The sequence below is a fragment of the Mercenaria mercenaria genome, chromosome 19 (genome assembly GCF_021730395.1).
Source record: "Mercenaria mercenaria strain notata chromosome 19, MADL_Memer_1, whole genome shotgun sequence".
Classification (NCBI taxonomy): Eukaryota; Metazoa; Mollusca; class Bivalvia; order Venerida; family Veneridae; genus Mercenaria; species Mercenaria mercenaria.
Window position 1 is genome coordinate 21,566,053 of NC_069379.1, and position 20,747 is coordinate 21,586,799.

The window sequence follows — 20,747 nt, forward strand, 5'->3', positions numbered from 1 at the left end:
AAGTGCACTCAGCTAACATCAATATAGCGCTGCCTTTTCTTAGAATGTATCACCGCATTCAGCTAACACTAATATAGCTCTGCCTTGTCATAAAGAATGTACAACCACATTCAGCTAACACTCATAAAGCTCTGCCTTGTCTTAGAATGTATAAGCGCACTCAGCTAAAACTAATATAGCTCTGTCTTGTCTTAAAGAATGTATAGTCGCATTCAGCTAGCACTGGTTTAGCTCTGCCTTGTCTTAGAATGTATAAGCGTACTCAGCTAACACTAATATAGCTCTGCCTTGTCTTAAAATGTATAACCACATTTAGCTAGCACTAGTTTAGCTCTGCCTTGTCTTAGAATCCATAACCGTATTCAGCTAACCCCCATATAGCTCTGCCTTGTCTTAGAATGTTAACCGCATTCAGCTAACATTCATATAGTTCTGCCTTGTCTAAGAATGTATAATTGTACTGAGCTAACACTCATATAGCTCTGTCTTGTCTTAGAATGTATGACCGCTTTCAGCGAGCACTGATATTGCTCTTTTGTGTTTTGCCTCTCATGAACAGACTCTTTGGTTTCATTCTTTTTTTCCAAAGGATCTTTCTTTACATATTTTATTAGAATATACAACCGCTGATAGAAGTCAACTGTGTCTTAGAATGTATAAACACAATCCCAGGACAATGATATAGCTCTACTGAGTCTAAGAATATGTATAAACACAATCGCAGGGCAATGATATAGCTCTACTGTGTCTAAGAATGTATAAACACAATCGCAGGGCAATGATATAGCTCTACTGTGTCTAAGTATGTATAAAAACAATCGCAGGGCAATGATATAGCTCTACTGTGTCTAAGTATGTATAAAAACAATCGCAGGGCAATGATATAGCTCTACTGTGTCTAAGAATGTATAAACACAATCACAGGGCAATGATATAGCTCTACTGAGTCTACGAATGTATAAACACAATCGCAGGGCAATGATATAGCTCTACTGAGTCTACGAATGTATAAACACAATCGCAGGGCAATGATATAGCTCTACTGAGTCTAAGAATGTATAAACACAATCACAGGGCAATGATATAGCTCTACTGAGTCTACGAATGTATAAACACAATCACAGGGCAATGATATAGCTCTACTGAGTCTAAGAATGTATAAACACAATCGCAGGGCAATGATATAGCTCTACTGAGTCTAAGAATGTATAAACACAATCACAGGGCAATGATATAGCTCTACTGAGTCTACGAATGTATAAACACAATCGCAGGGCAATGATATAGCTCTACTGAGTCTAAGAATGTATAAACACAATCGCAGGGCAATGATATAGCTCTACTGAGTCTACGAATGTATAAACACAATCACAGGGCAATGATATAGCTCTACTGAGTCTACGAATGTATAAACACAATCGCAGGGCAATGATATAGCTCTACTGAGTCTAAGAATGTATAAACACAATCACAGGGCAATGATATAGCTCCAATGTGTTTAGAATGCGCAACCGTATTCTCCTAGCACTATTATAGCTTTAATTTGTAATATATTGTACAACCTGATTCACCTAACACTGATATAGCTCTACTTTTTCTTAGAAAAGTTGTAATTTATTTCTTAGACAAAGAAGAGCCTTATCTCTAATATAGCTCTACTGTATCTCGAATTAACAATACAACTGAGTATTGTAAACGGCTTTTAACCCGAGGTGCAATATCTTGGCGTGGTGTCAAAGTTTTGCGCAGTGTTTAAACGTTACATAATGGAAGCAGGCAACAAAATAAACGATCTCTTTTGTTATTGTTTTTTATTTGTTCTGTTATTCATTGTTGCGGGACTTAAAAAAGCACGTCACACATATTGTGTTATATTATGCCACTCGTGCCAAAATTTTCAATTACTTATTGCTAGAATGTATTTATGACATACTTTTAACTTTAATTTATCAATTGTAATGATCAAAGTTCACTCACCACTGTTTAGGTCAGAACTCCGATCGGTACAATAATCGACATATTTCTTCATACATGGAGTGATACAATGAACATCGACATATATATGTCGGCAAAAGATTTTGGCAACATGGTCGGTTTGTGCGGGTACTTTGACGGTGATGTATCTAATGATCTGCTACACAGAGACAGTGTTACCATTTCCAATGATGACAATTGGAGTTATAAGTTCGCAGATAGTTGGAGGTACCCTACATTTAATAAACATATGTGAAAGATCATGCATTATAAAAGCAGGGCAATCATTGCCAAAAAGAGGCTTATTTCAATGAGTAGGACGTCACAAAGTATTAGAAATTTTGTTAAATAAAAATGATTGTAGAACTTTTAAGAGTATGATTCTGACTAAACTATTATATGACATTAGTGCGGGTTAAGGAATCCAAGATGGCATCAGAGATGGCCGCTTTCTTACCAAAACACTGAGGTCTTGACTTAGCAAAAACATATTTTTGTTTATTTTTATATGAACGTTTAGAATAAAATCATTGAAAGGTGCACTGAGCTTAGAATAATGAGAAAAATATTTAAATATAAATTTAAACTCCAGGACAAATGTCTTGATTTTTTGGTATACTTTTATTAATTTATTCGCAATCATCATTAATCCTTTGTTAGATTTCCATCACGGAAATAACACATATTATAGTGTGCAAACTCCCATTGAAAAAAAACCGTTTCACACACACTTTAGTTCCCATGAAATGATCCAGGATGGCGTCTAGTACGGTCGTCGTTATATATTAGCTTAATTCCTCTTTTTATACGTCTGGCTGAAAGACGGGACGTCTTATGGGGATGTCCTTTGAGGGTTGGCGCGCGGACGGCGTCCCCAAACTTTGTCTGGAACATTTTTTTCAGAGTCGTCTGAGTGTCATGCACAAGAACAAGGGCATTAGGTTTAAGGTCAAAGTCACCCGTTGAGGTCAAAGTTAAGATTCAAGAATGACTTTGTCTGAAGTATTTCTTCTTTATGCATGAAGGGATTTTGATGTAGCTTGGCACAATTGTTTGCCATTATAAGACAGAGTGTCATGTACAAGAACCAGGTCCCTAGGTCTTAGGTCAAGGTCATACTTAGAGGCAAAATATCAGATACAAGAATGACAACTTTGTACGGGGCATTTGTTCTTCATGCATGGAGGGATTTTGATGTGACTTAGCAATAATATTTACTACCATGAGACGGAGTGTCCTGCGCAAGAATCACGTCACTGGATCTCAGGTTAAGGTTACACATAGAGGCCAAAAGTCAGGTACAAGAATGACATTGTCCGGAGCATTTTTTCTTTATGCATTGAGGGATTTTGTTGTAACTTAGCACAAATGTTCACCACCATGAGACGGGGTGTCATGCGCAATACCCAGGTACCAGTTTTATAAAAAAGCTGAAGTAATAAATTAGTTGAGTCTGTTAACTTAAAATCGTGCTATTGCTCAAGTCATTGTTATTTCATGTTGATTTTTCTAAAACAATGTATTTATAGCTTAATTAGACTATGATAAGTTGTATTTGTCTGCAGTACTTATTTCAGTCTTGCACATAAGATATTTCTATTTAAGCTCAATATAACGAACTTGAATAGTTGCTACAGTATATTTCTAATTTCTTTACTCCCTTTTCTGTAAAATTCAGAATAGTTGTGTTTTGACCTATGAAATATTCATATGTGGTTCTGATAAAGAGGAAATTTTCAACATTGAAGACGCATAAAGGACAAAAACAAGTATTTGAAATAACAGACTCAGCTTAGCAATTATTAAAAAGAAAATCGTGAAATTAGGGCCTGGTCCCTAGAGCTTAGATTAAGGTCACACTTAGCGGTCAAATCTCAAATTCAAGAACGACTTGTCCGGAACATTTCTTCTTCTTATGTAGAGGGATGTTCATGTAACTTTGCACAATTATTCACCATAATAAGACGGAGTGTCATGCATAAGAGCCAGGTACATAAAACTAAGGTCAAGGTCACACATAAAGGTCAAAGGTCATATATAAGAATGACAATTTTATCCGGTGCATTTCTACCTTATGCATGGATAGTTTTTTTATGTAGCTTGGTACAACGGTTTACTATGATGAGACGTAGTGTCATGCGTGAAAACCAGGCACCAGGTCTAAGGTCAAGGTCACATTAAGAGATAAAGGTCAAATATAAGAATGAAATTTTCTTGTATGGCCTTTTAGTGGGTTGATGAATGCTTCTACCTATTGTCACCAACCTTTATATGCAGGTCATCCATGACACTCATTTTAGGTCAAGGTCAATAGGTAAAATGTCAGGGTCACTGTAAATTTTTTATAAAATTGAATATGAAAGGTGAATGATTCCATCTATTGACTCAAAATTCATTTTATGCCACCAATGACACCCATTTGGAGGTCAAGTTTAATAGGTAAAATGTCAAGGTCACTGTGACCTTTATTATGAAAATGCATAATTTATTATTATCTGAAAGGTGACTTTTTGTGTGGCTACCTGGACTAGAGACTACAAAGACTAAAATTCGTAGCTATACGTCCACCAACAAATATGCAATTTGGGCAGCATCCATCGTTTTTATTTTCGTATTCTTGAAGCTAATGTCATGATATTTGAATCATATGTGCAGCTCTGTAAAAAAAACTTTTCTTCTTACAAACTCTCGATGGGCGTATTTTGTGACTATGGCACCCATATCTTATATATCATTTACATTTTTGTTAATAATTAACCTAACCTTTGTAAACATGTTAATGATTTTTTTTTCAAAGAAATTAAAATGCTAGCTTTTCATCATGTATACAAAATATAGAAATAAAACTTTTATATGATTTGATATATTAATTTTCTTTTATTGAAACAGGAAGCCTCTATTGTGGTCGAGACTGTCGCTAACTTTTAATCATTTGTCCCTCATCGCCGTGGATTCGAAACAGTTTTGTGTGTAGCATTCTTTTATTTGAGCATGCCGTACAGCTGGCTTGTGGAAGATCGGTGGTTTAACTCAAATGCACGTCCGTGTCTGAAATCATGCTCGGTGGGGTACGTGGGGTCTTCCTCCGACGTGGACAACTGGAAAGTCTTAATTTGACCTAAATCTGTACCCAACATAACAAACTTGACTTAACTAGATAGTTTATATGAGATAATATTTACTAGAAAATGTGACTATTGAACACTACTTCACGGCTAACATATTCTTTTAAAATGTGTAGCGTTTGTATTTGTTTTCAATTTTACTGAATTTGAATTGTTTTTTGTTTCAACATGCAAGCCAACGCTGATATTTGATCCTACGAAATCAAATTCATTAGTTGCAGCAAATTCAATATTAGTATGTAGCTTTTTATAAAATTAATAAACGCTTATCTTCCACATGAAAACAGAACTTTGCATTTTATGAAATCTATGTCGTACGTGCGCAGACTTTTGAGAGAAGTGCAATCTAAACTATACGTTGTACGACTATTCAGTATTGACAATAGTCACTTGGTGTTATGATCAAATATTATTTATTTTTTATAACTTACAGGAATGAAGCCATTACATGTAACTTTGGGTTTCTGAGTGTAAGGCTTATACTTGTAATGGAAAAGTTTCGAAGATAAAGGTATATGTACTGTGGTCAGTCGTAAACCTTTATGAGGATTGATATGTATCATACATAAAACGATGCATTCCCTGCCCTTTAGAATGTAAAACGTCTATACACCTTTTCTCAAAGACACAAGGAGGAAAGGGGACCTTTATAGCTCAAGACTGGGTGTTTGTAATGCAATGATTTTACAGGCTGACAGACGAAGAAAATCTGTTCAAAAATAATAAGCGTTATCTAAAACCATGGGACGTAAATAACGGAGGGACTGATCAGCCGTGTAGCAGATCAAACTCAATTACAAGAAAGAAGTGTAACTTTAACCGGAGGACAAGGCGAGCAACTTCTGACCGCCAAAGAAGAGAAGTGAAAACACAAAATCAGATTATGCTATCTCGTAAAAAGGTTAGAATTGCTATAACTGTCAAAACTGGTGATGCATTGCTACAAAATATACGTTATTACATTTTGCTGTTTAATAGCATAAGTGATGACTTTTAATAAGCATATTGACGATTCAGTTGTTTATGTATAGAGCGATGGTTCCAGCCTGTAGGAACGTGCGATTTATTGAGATCAGAAATAATTATAAAAGGTGGTTGTAAACTTTACTTGTGTAATTATATTATTATTTTTTTATTTGTACAGAGAAGCACGGGAAATTTTACAGAAGACGAAGCTTTCAAATTCTGTAACCATTCTATTTATACAACCCCAGCAGTTCAGGAATTTCCAGATAAACTCGCAGAGGAAGATCCAAATAAAGTTGTTGAGCAATGTGTGTATGATTTAACTGTAAGTAACGTTCATGCATTTCCACGTACATTCATCTCCAGTTCACTTTACTTTTAACGTAATCATTTGAACCGATTGTTCGATTTCATTCTTACCACTTAAATATCCTCGCTATTGCTCTAGTTGCTTTCGTTATGGTAGGGAATATGTATGATTGAAATGCAGATACAAATAGAGCATATATGTTTGTACATAACATGGCAATTACAATATACGCAGTGTATTGTATTTCATTTTAGCAAGGAAATGATACAGCGTGGGTGGAAGCACATACAACTGTTCTCAACAATGCTGCGGATACAATACTCAGCTTGAATCCTGTTTATGTTGCAAACAATACAGACATTGTAAATTCGTTTCGTTTACAAACCTGTTTGAATAACTGTAGTGGAAATGGTGTGTGCGCCGAAACAGGTAACTTTTAACTTTTTTTCAGAGAGGTAACAAGAAACCAAAATGATATTCATGACCCTAATACAAGGGGTGATGACAAAACATGAAAACATCAATGGCAGTCATATCTAGTCTCTTTCCCACGGTGGAATATAAAAATGTATTTCAATTTCAAACAAAAAGACAACATTGTAACAGAAATAACGACATATTACTATCTATTCATATGCCTAACTATATCAAACCTATTTAGGGCTGTGTGACTGCAATGGTACATTTCGTGGACCTGACTGTAGCATAGACATAAGAATTCCACCTGTCGTGTATTACATAGAAGGAGATGGAATCTGTGAAATAACAGCTGTTGACGATTGCACATGTTTCCAAATAAGGACAGACAACATCTTTGATGGTTTCATGTGTGATATCAGCAAGAGCAAGGTATGATTGGTTGCCTAGTTAACATTTGGTTACTTACATAATATTTTAACATCAGAAATCTTTAATAAATAATATATAATTAACGATTATATGCGGGATCATAATAATTATCAATATGGGATCATATGTGTATGGAAATATACGATTACTTATAAGAGGAGTATGGTCTGATATTCACAGGAAGAATGTTTTACTGCCTGAGGCTGAGACTGTGAGCATCATATCATATTCTATGGCCCACTGGTAAACAATTGTTTTATAATATAAATGAAGAAGAAGAGGAAGAAGAAGATGATGATAATGGTGAATGAAAACGATGAATAATGATAATGATGATGAGTTATGATGATGACATGATGAAAAGGATGAATAATAGTGATGATGATAATGAAATCTGATTTGATAAATAATGATGATAATGACTGAACGAATGAATGATGACTGTTAATAATGGGGTAAGAACGCTGATGATCGGGTAAATGATTAAAGAATGCTAATTAGTGTATACAATGAATAAGAGTGACGATGATTTGATGATGAGTAATTATAATGAGTTTTGATATTATGCTCATGAAGGATGATAAGGATGATGCCAAATCATAAAAGTGATAACAAATAATCATTTGATAAATCAATGATGATTGAATGAAATTGATAAGTGATGATAATAAGGACGATCTCTGACAATTGCATGATGAATGCTTATTGTGATGGCCAATGGTAATTAAAATGATTAAGAATGATCATTGAGGATTCGATAGATGATGATGAACGATTATGATGAAGGATGAAATGATGATGATGATGTTTATGATTGTTTATGATGAGTAATGATGAACTATTGAAAAACAAAGTGAACTGTTAACAATTCTATTTTAGGACCTACGTGGGAAAGTCATTGAATCTACCATTATTTTTTGAGAAATAGAGAAGTTGTGTCCAACAGAAATTAGTTTAATTATGGAAAATATAGTAAATGTATATTACGTATATAATGAACAATGCGGATGATGTATGTATAAAACTAAAATTTCGGAATTATATATAGCCAACGGTGCAGATATTAAGTATACGCACTGCGCTGGTAGATAACGCACTTCAGTACAAATGCCCATATAAGTAGAATAGGATAACTGCTGTTGAACAGTTTTTGAATGTTTATCATTCATGTTCATTAAAAAAATCGGAGCTAGATAGTAAAACAACGATGATTTCATTCGTATTGCTCCATAATTTTGTTTACAAGTACGAATATGGAAGTAATATATTTATTTGTGATCATTAGAAGTTTCTTTTATTTTTATTTTCCGTCAGGTGTATTTCAGTGGCACGCGTATCAAGGAAGTCAGCTCTAGACATTTCGGCGACTATAAAGATATCTTTACCGGAGAATGCTGTGCTCCTGCAGTATTGAAGAAACGTTCCGCTGCCGATGAAGATGACGTCCACGAGTTGATTGTTGTTATGTACGAATTTACTGTCAGCAATGACGGCGTTAATTATGGGGAAACTAATACTGCGTTTGTCTATGACACAACATGTCTACAACAAGTTGAGATAGCCGGAAACGTCACATTTGAATTAAAGGTACAATAAGCCCTGTGTGAAATAATAAGCGTAGTTTATTCAATAACATTAAGAACAGAATAATTTATTATTTGGATGTATAGAAGCAAATAGCGACTGTCCCTCTTTACGTTGGTTATATGATTTGTTTTTGGTTTTGGGTACTTTATGGTTGATTCACGTTGATTGTTGTCATAGCTGGATCCCACTTTCTCACATTCCACCTTATGCAATGTTTAAAGGGAACCAGTCGATTATATGTAGCAAACCGACAATGATTCAGGCCTGGCTGGGAATTGAACATTATAGCATATCAGAGATAATCATTTAGGAGTTACTGTTTTGATTAAGAAGACATAGGATGAACATCTAGTCAACAGAACTATAGTACGTTTTTCATTCAGAGACATCGTATGACTCCAACTTCAAACAGAGGTATGGTAGTTCTTCCTATAGAAGATTAAGCTGAACATCATCAGTTGTTTACTGTTGTGTAATTTGACTGATCCCTGAAGATTCTGAGTTTGCGATTCAAATCATTTAAAGATCATGTATTTACGAATCCTTAAGACGAGGCAGTCAAAGGAAAATTTTGTATATGACCTATATAGGTCCAACCACCTCTGTGGCTTAACAGAGGGCATATAGCTCCGTTTGTCAGCTAGTCTAAGACAAAGTCACCTTAGCGATTCGAACGATTTAATTTCGTATACGCATTTACTATGATCATATAAAATATCTTGGCATCATCATTTAAATTTAGATAATTTAGTCCAAGACAAAGTCACCTCAGCGATTCGACCGATTTAATTTCTTATATTATAAAAGGCGTAGGCATTTACTATGATCATATAAAATATCTTGATATCATCATTACAATTTAGAAAAATCATTTTAGATTACTTACTTCAAAAGATCACATGATGTGTGTTTCTGTTTTTTGAAAATAATCATATTTATGTAATTATAATCTTTATTTTTCTATTTCAGGCCGGATACTGTTTTATCGATGCTACGTGTGTCGAACACAACTCTAAAGTACTGAATACAGATGAATGTTTTCTCTGTGATCCTGAAACAGACCCCTACAGTTGGTCGAAAGGAAAGTTCCAGTTCTGTTGAATAATTCTTTGCCGAGTTGTATATATTACTGCCAAAATCAAAGAAATTTTTAAATACAAAAACAGTTAATAACAGTTAATCAAAATAATAAAGCAAACGAGAACATAAAATTAGAAACAGTATGTCATTTGAATAATTGCTATGATTCAACTTGCATATAGTTGTGTGAACATTTACAATAATTTAACTTGTATGTATTTGTGAGTATTTATTATAATGATTCATCTTTCAGGTAATTGTGAAGAATCAAGTTCATGGCTTACAATGGGAGTCTTGATTGGAATTATCTGCAGTTCTCTGTTTGTTGCTGTGGTAACTGGTGTACTGGTTTATCTCCTTTGCTGCAAGGGGTCAAAGAAACACCGGTAATGATTTTATAAGAATGAAATAAAGTTCACTTAAAATTGCAATGAACTTTAAAATTGCAATGTTCGTTTAGTACATTTTAGGCTAGACGTATTTTCTTGCTAGTTATATTCATAGAATATTTCAAAACAATGTGAACATTCACATCAAAGTAAGTATGTTTAGGAATAAAATCAAAACATCAGGAAGAAATAATTAAGGAAATACATATGAAAGCGAACGCAATCTTGACTTCAGAATGCCAAACAATTAACAGGCAATTCGTTACCTGGGCTAATCATTCCTACGTGACTAAAGTTTGCAAATCAGATTACTTTATAACGCTTTATAGATAATTTATCAAAATGAAAGATTTATGCAACACTCTGTCTGATTGTACGAGGGTTTCTATTTGTTCACTCTGCTGATTGTGCAACGTTGAGTTAAATGTCAGATGAAGCGTTTATCCTTAATGCCGTTGTTTACAGTTTAAAAGATACGTTTCGCACAGTATATTTAGCAAGAATATTGATGTATCTAAACCTAATAAGTAAGTTTAATAAATTTACTAAAAACCTGTTCAAATACCAACATATATCAGTTTATAGAGAGAGCCGAATACGGTCTGCGTATGACATGAATAAGGATATGATTAGCCGATTAAAGTCGTCTAGATAGAGAAGTGCCTTTCAGACCACTGCTGTAGAAAAAAAAAGAAACAAAACTGCACGCTTACGAAACTTTTGTGAAAAATTAAAAGAGAACCATTTTAATCTTTAGATATTTGAGAGATGATAGAATAACTCAAATGATATTTGAAAAAATGAAATGAAAACCTTATGAACCTCTTATCTTGTTAAAATTCGCAATCTTTTCAAAATTTATTTACTGTCTGAGTTTTTTTACATTTCAGATAATTAAAGTAAACGAGTTCGTTTACATTATAGAGGCATTCGAAATTATGTCGAATATATATTTAAAAAATAAATGACTAAAACAGTCAGTAAGACTTCTAAGGAAGGAGTTTTTTATTTCTTTTGTTTTACACATTGTAGGACAGTCGGGGATGTACAATCAAATTTCCATCCTACGTTTTCGGGTAGGCATACATCAAACAATATGCCAGCTAAACCAGCATGCAAAATAAACGTGTGGACGGACTCACTTCCCACACATCATGCCGACAAGGATACCGGAATACATACAGTTGAAAAGAGCTATACAACCACAGAAGGTGAAGTTCTCCAGTACAAGGGCACTGATGAAGTCAAAGTGCCTAATCAGACTGTATCTGAAACGGAAAATGAGCAACCTGAGAGAGTGATATCGGTTGTATCCCTGAAATTGAATTAAATAATGATCAAATGCAAAACTGTTCAGCAAAACCCTTACTTTGTTTTGTGTTGAATGATACGAGTAAAACATGCATTTGAAAATTGGATAGACAATATTTTATGTTATACATTTAAGTAGACTTATGTGAACATGTGTGTTAATTAGTGATAAGTTTTTTTGTTTTGTTTTTTCTTTTTTATTTTTGTTTGTTTGTCTGTTTTATATAGAGAACTAATTTTCAATTAGTGTGCTTTTCTGTTTTCTTCTCGACTTGGTAAATATGATGCTTTTCTTTACTTCATTTGGTAAATCAATTTGTAGACTGTTTTGTCCTTTTTCCTTCGCATTTGATTTTTAGTTGCTGATTTTTACTAATATTGCTTTTATATTTGTATAAAATTTTGTGGATTTATTGTATGTACAAACTCATCAAATTTTTGTTTTTGCGCTACTTGATTGCATTAAATGTTGGGCATGGTTTGTTCACGTAGCCACCGCCACAGATCTCTTAACGGATCGCTTGCAACAAATGTCATCGTGTGCACTCATCTGGTCATCATTTATTAAGTTTATAATCTACTGAACTAAGAACATAATAGCAATGCACTCAAACTAATTATTCTTTTTAGTAGTTGGTGAAAACCACGCTTTAGGTAGTGATATTGCACGCGCACTTAAATATTTGATTTGGACAATATACCTAAGAAAGGCCTGACTTAAAAATACACTTCAGAGAAAAATACTTTGTACTAAAATTCTTTACATTGATAACGTGTCGTCTTATGGTTGGAATATCGGCAGATAGGTCAAAGAAAAAGCTCGATGTCCGACCGGTATGACAGTATGAACCAAAGCAATATCTACGTGTTTTCAATAGCACTTGAAACAAATGACAATGGCCCTATATTGGCCTGCAGACAAAACAATGTATATACAGACCGATTTGCTATTCGTTTCGCCGTCTGCTGGTAAAATTTCGAAACATTTTAAATGCATTATTGAATCTTAAAGATATATCACTTTATATGTTAAAACAAATTGTGTTGTTACACGCTGGCTTCTGATGTATTTCTGTTATAAATGTTTGATGCACATATGAAGAACAAAGTAATCCAAAGGACAGATTGTCCAGCGGATATAGTTTTCAGTGGCTGAAGTCAAATAATAGCTAGCAGCAAGATAAAAAAAAACAGAATAAATAAAATGCAAAGACTATGTGTCAGACTATTGCGTAAAATATGGATCTAGTGTAAAATAAATGTCTAACCAGGGCTAATCATTGTGGGGTTTTTTTTGTGTGAAACCTTTCATTATCTATGAGATTCCCTAGACGAAAGATTTAGGTACCTACATGGCCGAGTGGTTAAGGTCGTCTATTTCGAATTACTTGCTCTTTATCGGTATTGGTTCAAAACACTCTATTGGGGTGTACAATTCTACATAAGTGGAAACCATCTAGATGGCTTAGAAAGGCTCGCTGGTCCAACCAAGATGCTCATCCGTATAGTCTTCCTTCACCATAAAAAGCTGCAAATGTCGACATATGACCCGAAGTCTGCCGCGACTCTAAACCTAACAAAAAGCGAAAGGTACTGGGTGCGATATTAGTATTATAGTCAAACCTATATATAATTAGGTATACAGTCAATGCAACAATCCAGCCAGGTAAGGCAGGTGGCTTTAACATAAGATGAAATTAGAACAAAAGGTTAATTTGGATATTAGCGAACAGGCTGCTAAAGGCAAGTGGTTAATTCAAACAGGTGTCCGCTAATACACATTTTCAACAAACAGGTGAAAAAACACAAATAGTACTATGAACTATTAACTTAATGAATCTTTAGTTGTTCGAACATCATTGAAATCTTCTTTTTTTTTCTATACCAAACGGAAATATGAAACAATCAATTGATTTAACTGCACAGGAAATGTCCATTATATTGTTATATCACTGATCAATGATATCCGACGGAAATTCACTCAGCATATTATTTCCATAGATTTTACAAAGTCAGAGTTTGTCTTCCTAAATTATTCCCAATTTGCATTTTTACCTTATTTCCGAACCCGCGTGATTTTTTGGATACCGTTTCAGTGTCCTAGATATGATTCCAGGTGTAAATAAAAACAATTAAACATTCACTATAAGTACATCTTGACTGAAAGACGGACGGACGGCGCAATTTATCCATTCCACTGTGGGAAGATAGAAAGCAAAATATAACGTTAAACCCCCAACTGCCATATAAAAGCCACAAGATGGTGCCGGGGCAGGTTTTTATATAAATTATGCATGTTTCACATCAGAGAGCCCTTTTTCAAAATTTTAAATAAACCACTGAATAAAAAGTTATGGAAAATTGCATAAATACACAATGAAATATTCTTTATCAATTGGTGTTTTTATTTTTTAAAACAAAAAATGTTGAAGTATAGTTTCAAAAAATTATTTAAACCTAACTGCCAAAAATTTGAATTTGCCGGGAGGAGCTAATGAGGTCATGAACCCTAGAGGAACAGAGAATGTAAACAATTCCCACGTGGTTAATTTTATCAACAAACCTGATCGTCAGAAGGCTTCATATCAATGGAATTAACACCTAGCTAGAGTGCATTGCAAAACTTCTCCAGAAAGTAATTTTGAATTTTTAAACCAAATATAATATCATAGTCATTTCTACAGTTATATTTTTATATGTCATATCATAAAAATGTTTTAAAGAAATAGGGAACTGCTAATTACAGACATACTGTGATAAATACAATTTCAAATAGCTTATCATTTTTATTAGTCCTTATCACAGCAGCACTTGCTAATTTGTGTGTATTGTTCTGCATCCCAGACTTAAAGTTTATTATTTCTACATTTATTGCTAGGTTATCTCAATTAATGGACCAGCCAGCAATGACAGAATTTTAGTTAAATGAATGTTTGATTTTGAGTTTCATTGTTAAATTTACATAAACAAGAATAAAAATCAGGAATGCTAGTCTTGACTCAATTTTTCATAGGATTGATACTGATATGGATGCACAATATGGATAATAATAGTTTTTTACCATCAAAACATGCAAACTAGTCCAAATTTCTTCTTCAACTGACCATTGTTTACATTTCCCTGTGATTCATTTAAAGTGAGCTATTTTTAGCTAACAGACAGCCTAGAGTAGCGTTGTTATTTGAAAGGCTCCTCCTACAAAACTTACTGCCAGGGTAGTAAAAGTTGGGGCTTTAAGGTATACAGACACTAAATATTGAAAGGCGCGAAAAGAGCGGTACTCATGAGGGACATAAGTCAGATGGCTGTGTAAGTTTAAGCACTTACTCAGAACAAATATATTTCTCTGTCTCAAAAAATCCATTCACTAGAGGATTGTTTGAAACGGAGTTTGCCTAAAAAAACCTGTTTCAAATACACTTCAGCGAAGTCATAGTTGTGATCTTACAAAAAAAAAACTTTTAAGAAATGAAACACTTTAAATATAAAAGGAGATAATTCTAAACTATTAAATAAATTTCAATTGCGCTCTTCAAGGGCCAGTAATCGTCATTTATCATTGCATGAAGTTAAATTGCATCAATAGAGGCAAAGGAATTGTCTTTAATGTAAAAAGATGTAAAAGAGTTATGCCACTTATGATGCACGTCATCTCTCATTGCCATCATTTATTGTATAAAGTGAAGCTTAGTCCCCTTAGAAAATTTCTGTTAAACTTTTTTGTTTTTAGTGTTAAAAATATAAAAAAATATGTGCATAAAGGGGAGATAATTCTAAAGATATTTACGATTGATCTTGTGCTGAACACTTTCTCTTATTAAAATATATCAAAATCAAGTTACATTTAATTCTCTTTAAAGGAATTTAGATTACGTCTTAAATGAAAAAAAAAACAAGTATAAAAAGGGAGATAGTTCTAAACTATTTCGAGATAGACTTTTTTGCCCAGTACTTTCACCATTACCATGTAAAAAAGAATAAAGTTACATTAAAATTCCCTTCAACTGATTTAAAGTTATTATTCCAAATGTAAAACAGATGAAAATATAAGTACAAGTGTGCAGATGATTCTAAAATTATTCAAGACAGAGTTATGGGTCTTGTGATCAACACTTATTCTTGTTGTTATCTATATTGTTCAAAATAATAATAGATTCCCCACAGTGGTGTCAAAGTCTTTGTATTTTTGATGTTTCTGGACGAATAGAGGGATAGAGTGTCGGAAGTGAAAAAGCGATTCCAGTAAATCCCCTTCTCCACACCCCCCCCCCCCCCCCACCCCCCCCCCCCACTCCCCACACACCAAAAAAAAAAACAAGAACACACACACACACATCCGACACCTCCATCACAAACCTTGTTTTGTTGGGTTATTATTAAGACTCGGTACTAATAATGACAAAATGTATTGGGACAGAGAAATCTGTTGTTCTTTAACCATGAGCCTTTTAGATGAACTGTCCATTTCTTATATTGTGTGGCTAATACGAATAGAATATATTCCGAACAGCGAATTAGTCGCTGACTTTAAATCACTTGCTCATCACCACAGCGGGTTGACGAAACCTCACTTGAGATGTAGAATTCTTTCATGCCAAGAAGCCATCCAGCTGGTTTACGGATGGTCGATGGTTCTACTCAGGTGCCCGCCCATAATGAAATAATGTTTTGAAGAGCACCTAAGGTCTTCATTCACCATTAAAAACAGAAAGTCACCATATGACCTGTAATTGTGTCGGTGTAACATTAGACTAAACAAAAACAAAAAATCAACACCGACATTGTTAGCATTTAAATGAATAAATATCAGTTAGTGATAATGACAAAATATTTTTTTAACAATACTATACTGTTACAAAAATACGATTTTGCGACTTTTTATATGAATGTGACTTTTGATATTTAATATTAGGAAGTTTATTGTGTATGACAAAAGCTTCCTAACGTACTTATATTAAAACCAATTAACCTTGGTGAGTAATAATGACAAGATATTTTAAACAGCAAAAAAGAAAAATATGCTATTGTTTTAATTTTCACACGAAATGAGTTTTGAACTTTAATACATGTATCAGGGTTGACATTGACTCATTTACGACTAATTCTTTATTTTTAATATTGTGTGACAAATAAACATTAAATTAATAAGACAAGTGTCTTATACTAACACATAAAACAATAGAAATAAATTTCAAATACGGTATATTTGTGATTACTCTTTTTGCATATTTGACCTTTAAAATCAGATTTGGCATTGACTTCTTTATTGATAAACTCCTTTTTGTTTACATTGTTCGACATTTATGCATTTTCTGACAATCAGATTGGTACTGTAAACTTGCATATGTCTACCGTATCCCCTAAGTTTTTAGAAGAAACAAGAGCTGTCGTAGGACATCAACACTCGACTATTCAACAGCCTTGTCAACTGAATGAAACTAAGTCGGAAAGGGGCATAATTTTATAAAATTACAAAACAGGGTTATGGACCTGTACATTGAATATCAGCCCTTGACAGTGAACAAGTGCATGAAGTTTCAATCCATTTCCATCAGTGGGTACTGAGATAGCAGCTTACAAAACTTGCTATGTCGAAAAAGGGGCATAGTTTTGTAAAAAGAAAAGCAAAATAGCGTTATGGAACCTATGTAATGAAAGTCAGTTTATCACAGGAATTACGTGTGTTAAGTTTCATTCCCACAAGTGGTAACTGAGATACCAGCATACCAACATAAAAAATAACCAAATTGAGACGCCGATTCGATAGCTCTACCTATTCTTAGTCGAGCTAAAGTCATGTGAGCAAAATATAGATACGGACAGCTTCGACTCTTAACAATTGGGTTTTATGCAGAATGTAAAATATTCTTCCCAAATATGTATATATTTCGTTTGGTCTCAGTTGTTGCATTAAGTTTCCGCGGGCTATTGGACTATATTTTTGAACAATTTTGGTACAGGACCACTAGGAAATACTACGAGCCATATATTTAAGCTGTGGGTCTTTCAGTCAGTTTTAGAGAAGAACACAATTTTAAGCATATATATATATATATATATATATATATATATATATATATATATAAGAATGTTGGACAGTTTTATTTGTAATATCAATATCCGTTTCCATTGATAATTTGGTACTTTTATACTAAACTTATGATTTAAAATAGTTCATATTTCAATAGAAAAATAGTTATTTCTTGAATTAAATAAATGCGACCATGGAAACGAACCCTGTGACCTTATATCTAAATGTAAAATTCAAAGGCGTTAACACTGGTCTATTTAAGGAACACATGATGTGCATGAACTTAGCAAGAGTAGCCAGAACTCTGGTTACTCTGGCTGGCCAGAGTAGCCAGAGTTTCTAGGATTTTAACATGTTCTGGCTACTCTGGTCAGCCAGAGTAAACAGGATTTCATTTGCTCTGGCTACTCTGGCTAGCCAGAACAGCCAGAATTTCCGAGATGCCCATTGGTTCTAGCTACCCTGACTAGCCAGAATAACCAGAGAAAATACAGTAAAACCTGTTACAAAATGACCCTTTTGGTACTCTCAGGGTTGATTTTTTGTGTTTTATGTATCAAACGTACTTCAAAGAAAATGGGACAGAGTAGCCAGAGTTTCGAGGATTTTAACATGTTCTGGCTGTTCTGGTTGCTCTGGCTAAATTCCCACAGACAAGGTTTCACTTTTTTTCTCTTGCTATTCTGGATAGCCAGGGTAGCTAGAACCAATGGGCATCTCGGAAATTCTGGCTGTTCTGGCTGGCCAAAATATGGTAACAAGCCTAGATTCTATTATACTTATAGAAATTTGAAACCCAGAAAATACTGAATAAAATTGCAGTCATTTTAAACAGTAAGACTGAATAGTATAACGTTCTAGCTTTTTAAACATCATGTCTATTTTACTGTGGTCACGACCAGGCCTTAGGAAGCGGACTCGAGAATGGTTAAATAAGCTTGAAGTCAGCGAAATTAAATAAGTATAAACTAACCTATTTTACCATAATTTCAAACTGCAATACCAAAGGTGTTATCACTACTATGTGTTTTGTAGACTGGCTGTCTTTAACCGTTGGGAAGTATGTACATAAAAAGTATTACTGTTTTTCAAGGTCTCGTGTTTGATGTCACGTTTTCCTCCTCAAAGCAATGAAGTATTTATCACTAACACTACAATTAAGGAAGAGGGACGTTAACATGTAAACGCATGTAAATCATTTTTCAATAATACGTAATTAGTTGTTGCTATTTTCCATTTGCTGTTTAAAATAATGAAACTCCTACTCGAAACGGACAGTCTTCTCGATTTCTAGGAAAAGCCTCTTTAACAAACTTAAACAATTACCATCTTGACACTAACTCCGCATCATTTGCAACTGTTATTTATATTTTTCCTAGTTTGTTTATGTGCGAAACGTCTATTAGAATTTCAAAATGGAAAATAAGAGACGCTGTTTAGCATTTCTATGTGTGCTGGTTATTCTTATTTATCCATGTTTGTGTAAGTACTTTATTTTGTTTCTTTCATTGCAGTAAATGAATATTTTAATTGATTTTCTATGTGAAAAAGCGACTATATGCTAACACGTTTTCAAATTAATTTTGCATTTCACAGACACTACAACTTGTCTTTCGCTCTGTCTCTGTTTTCGCCACTTGTTTGATTCAAATTTAAAGAAATTGTTCTTGTACCTCACCCTAATCTTCATCAAAGTACAAATTCCGAACTCGTCATTCAGTAGGTACGCTTTTAACTTAGAGCTTCATATTAACGTTTTGATGCTCTTTTATTCCATCTCTGTTATTTTCGGTGGATTAGCTTGAACTTACAATTATCTGCGTCAAACAGAACAAGATTCTAACTCTGTTTACAATTAACTGAAAGCTGATTATAGAGTGTAAGACAACAAAATACAAATGTCACTGTTTTAGCCATCATTTTTTTTTTAATAATGCTTACAGCTATGGGGTAACTCATTTGAATTTTATCAACACTATCACTACATTTGTAAAATAATAAAATGAATAAGACGACAAGTATCAAACTTTTATGACACGTTCGCTCAAGTAGGAAATACATGTAATACAGTGTAACTTCCGAAAACCGAATGACCTCCGGACCAGTCTAAAAGTTCGGTTTTTGGAAGTTTCCGGAATTCAGAAGATTGAAAGTTTGTAGGCAAAGTGGACTTGGTGCACAAGAGTTGTTTTCTTACACGTAGGATGTAGGAGATTATTATGCTTTTTAATTTTACAATTTTATTAAAAGTAATTAATTAATTAATTAATTAGTTATAAACATTAAGGATAATAAATACATAAATAACAAATATAAAAAGAAACAACATATCTTAAATAATAGCATTTATGCAAATATTTTCCACTTACATTTTACCATCTTTGGAGTTCGGAGTTCGTCAACATTTCGTTAATGTTGACAATGCATAGTTTAATCGATGTAACTAAATGAACTAAACACCTATCTTACTTTCGTTCAAACATTAAAAAGGTTTATCAGACTAAGATATTTAATTTATCACGTTTTCATAAATTGAATACAAACGAAAGTTATCGCTAATTGTTTCCTTATTTTTGCATGTTATGATCATTGTGATTATCTAGCGTGTCAAAATAAACACGAGCCGCTGATAGATAAACAAAAGAACATGTTGACAGCGTTTTTGGATTAACAGGTGACACTTTTAACCCGGCAAAAATTTTGCTGTTCGGTTTTCGGAAGTCAATTTTAGTTTTGAAATATAAACGGTCCTTCAAAAATCGTCCGGTTTTCAGAATTCGGAAGTTCCGGTTTTCAGAAGTTAAAAATATATAGAAATAAGAACAGAAAAAAATCGGGACCTTGAGTTTCGTGCGGTTTTCAAAGGTTTCCGGTTTTCAGAAGGTCCGGTTTTCGGAAGTTACACTGTATATATGTAGGAAATATATAATGTACTATATAAAATGTTGTAATACCCTTTAGGTAGAGAGGAGGCATCCCTACCTGTATTTATGAGAATTACTCAAGATTTGGATCACTAAAGCGATTTTAACTAATTCACTGACAATAACACACTGTTTACATAAAATCATTTTTTACCATTATCAACGTTATCCAAGATCTGGTTAGCATTTGAAATAGGACAA

At 33.7% G+C, this 20,747-nt stretch overlaps 2 protein-coding genes across 6 annotated transcripts in view; both read left to right on the forward strand.

Annotated features, from left to right (window-relative positions):
• Nucleotides 1–20,747, forward strand: part of LOC123542679 (uncharacterized) — a 92,617-nt gene that overhangs the window by 19,542 nt on the left and 52,328 nt on the right. The window contains exons 13-17 of the mRNA XM_053531218.1: nt 1,988–2,202; nt 5,790–6,000; nt 6,244–6,390; nt 6,630–6,804; nt 7,037–7,224. Of these exons, the coding sequence (XP_053387193.1) occupies nt 1,988–2,202; nt 5,790–6,000; nt 6,244–6,390; nt 6,630–6,804; nt 7,037–7,224 (936 nt within the window). The remainder of the gene's footprint in view (nt 1–1,987; nt 2,203–5,789; nt 6,001–6,243; nt 6,391–6,629; nt 6,805–7,036; nt 7,225–20,747) is intronic.
• The window catches only part of LOC123542389 (von Willebrand factor D and EGF domain-containing protein-like), a 47,638-nt gene continuing 45,809 nt past the window's right edge, over nt 18,919–20,747 (forward strand). For 2 of the 5 annotated variants that reach the window (XM_053531667.1, XM_053531668.1), the window contains exon 1: nt 18,919–19,104. In XM_053531667.1, coding sequence (XP_053387642.1) covers nt 19,038–19,104 — 67 coding nt within the window. In that variant the 5' untranslated portion in view covers nt 18,919–19,037. The remainder of the gene's footprint in view (nt 19,105–20,747) is intronic. The other 3 variants (XM_053531664.1, XM_053531665.1, XM_053531666.1) reach the window with 2 other exon arrangements.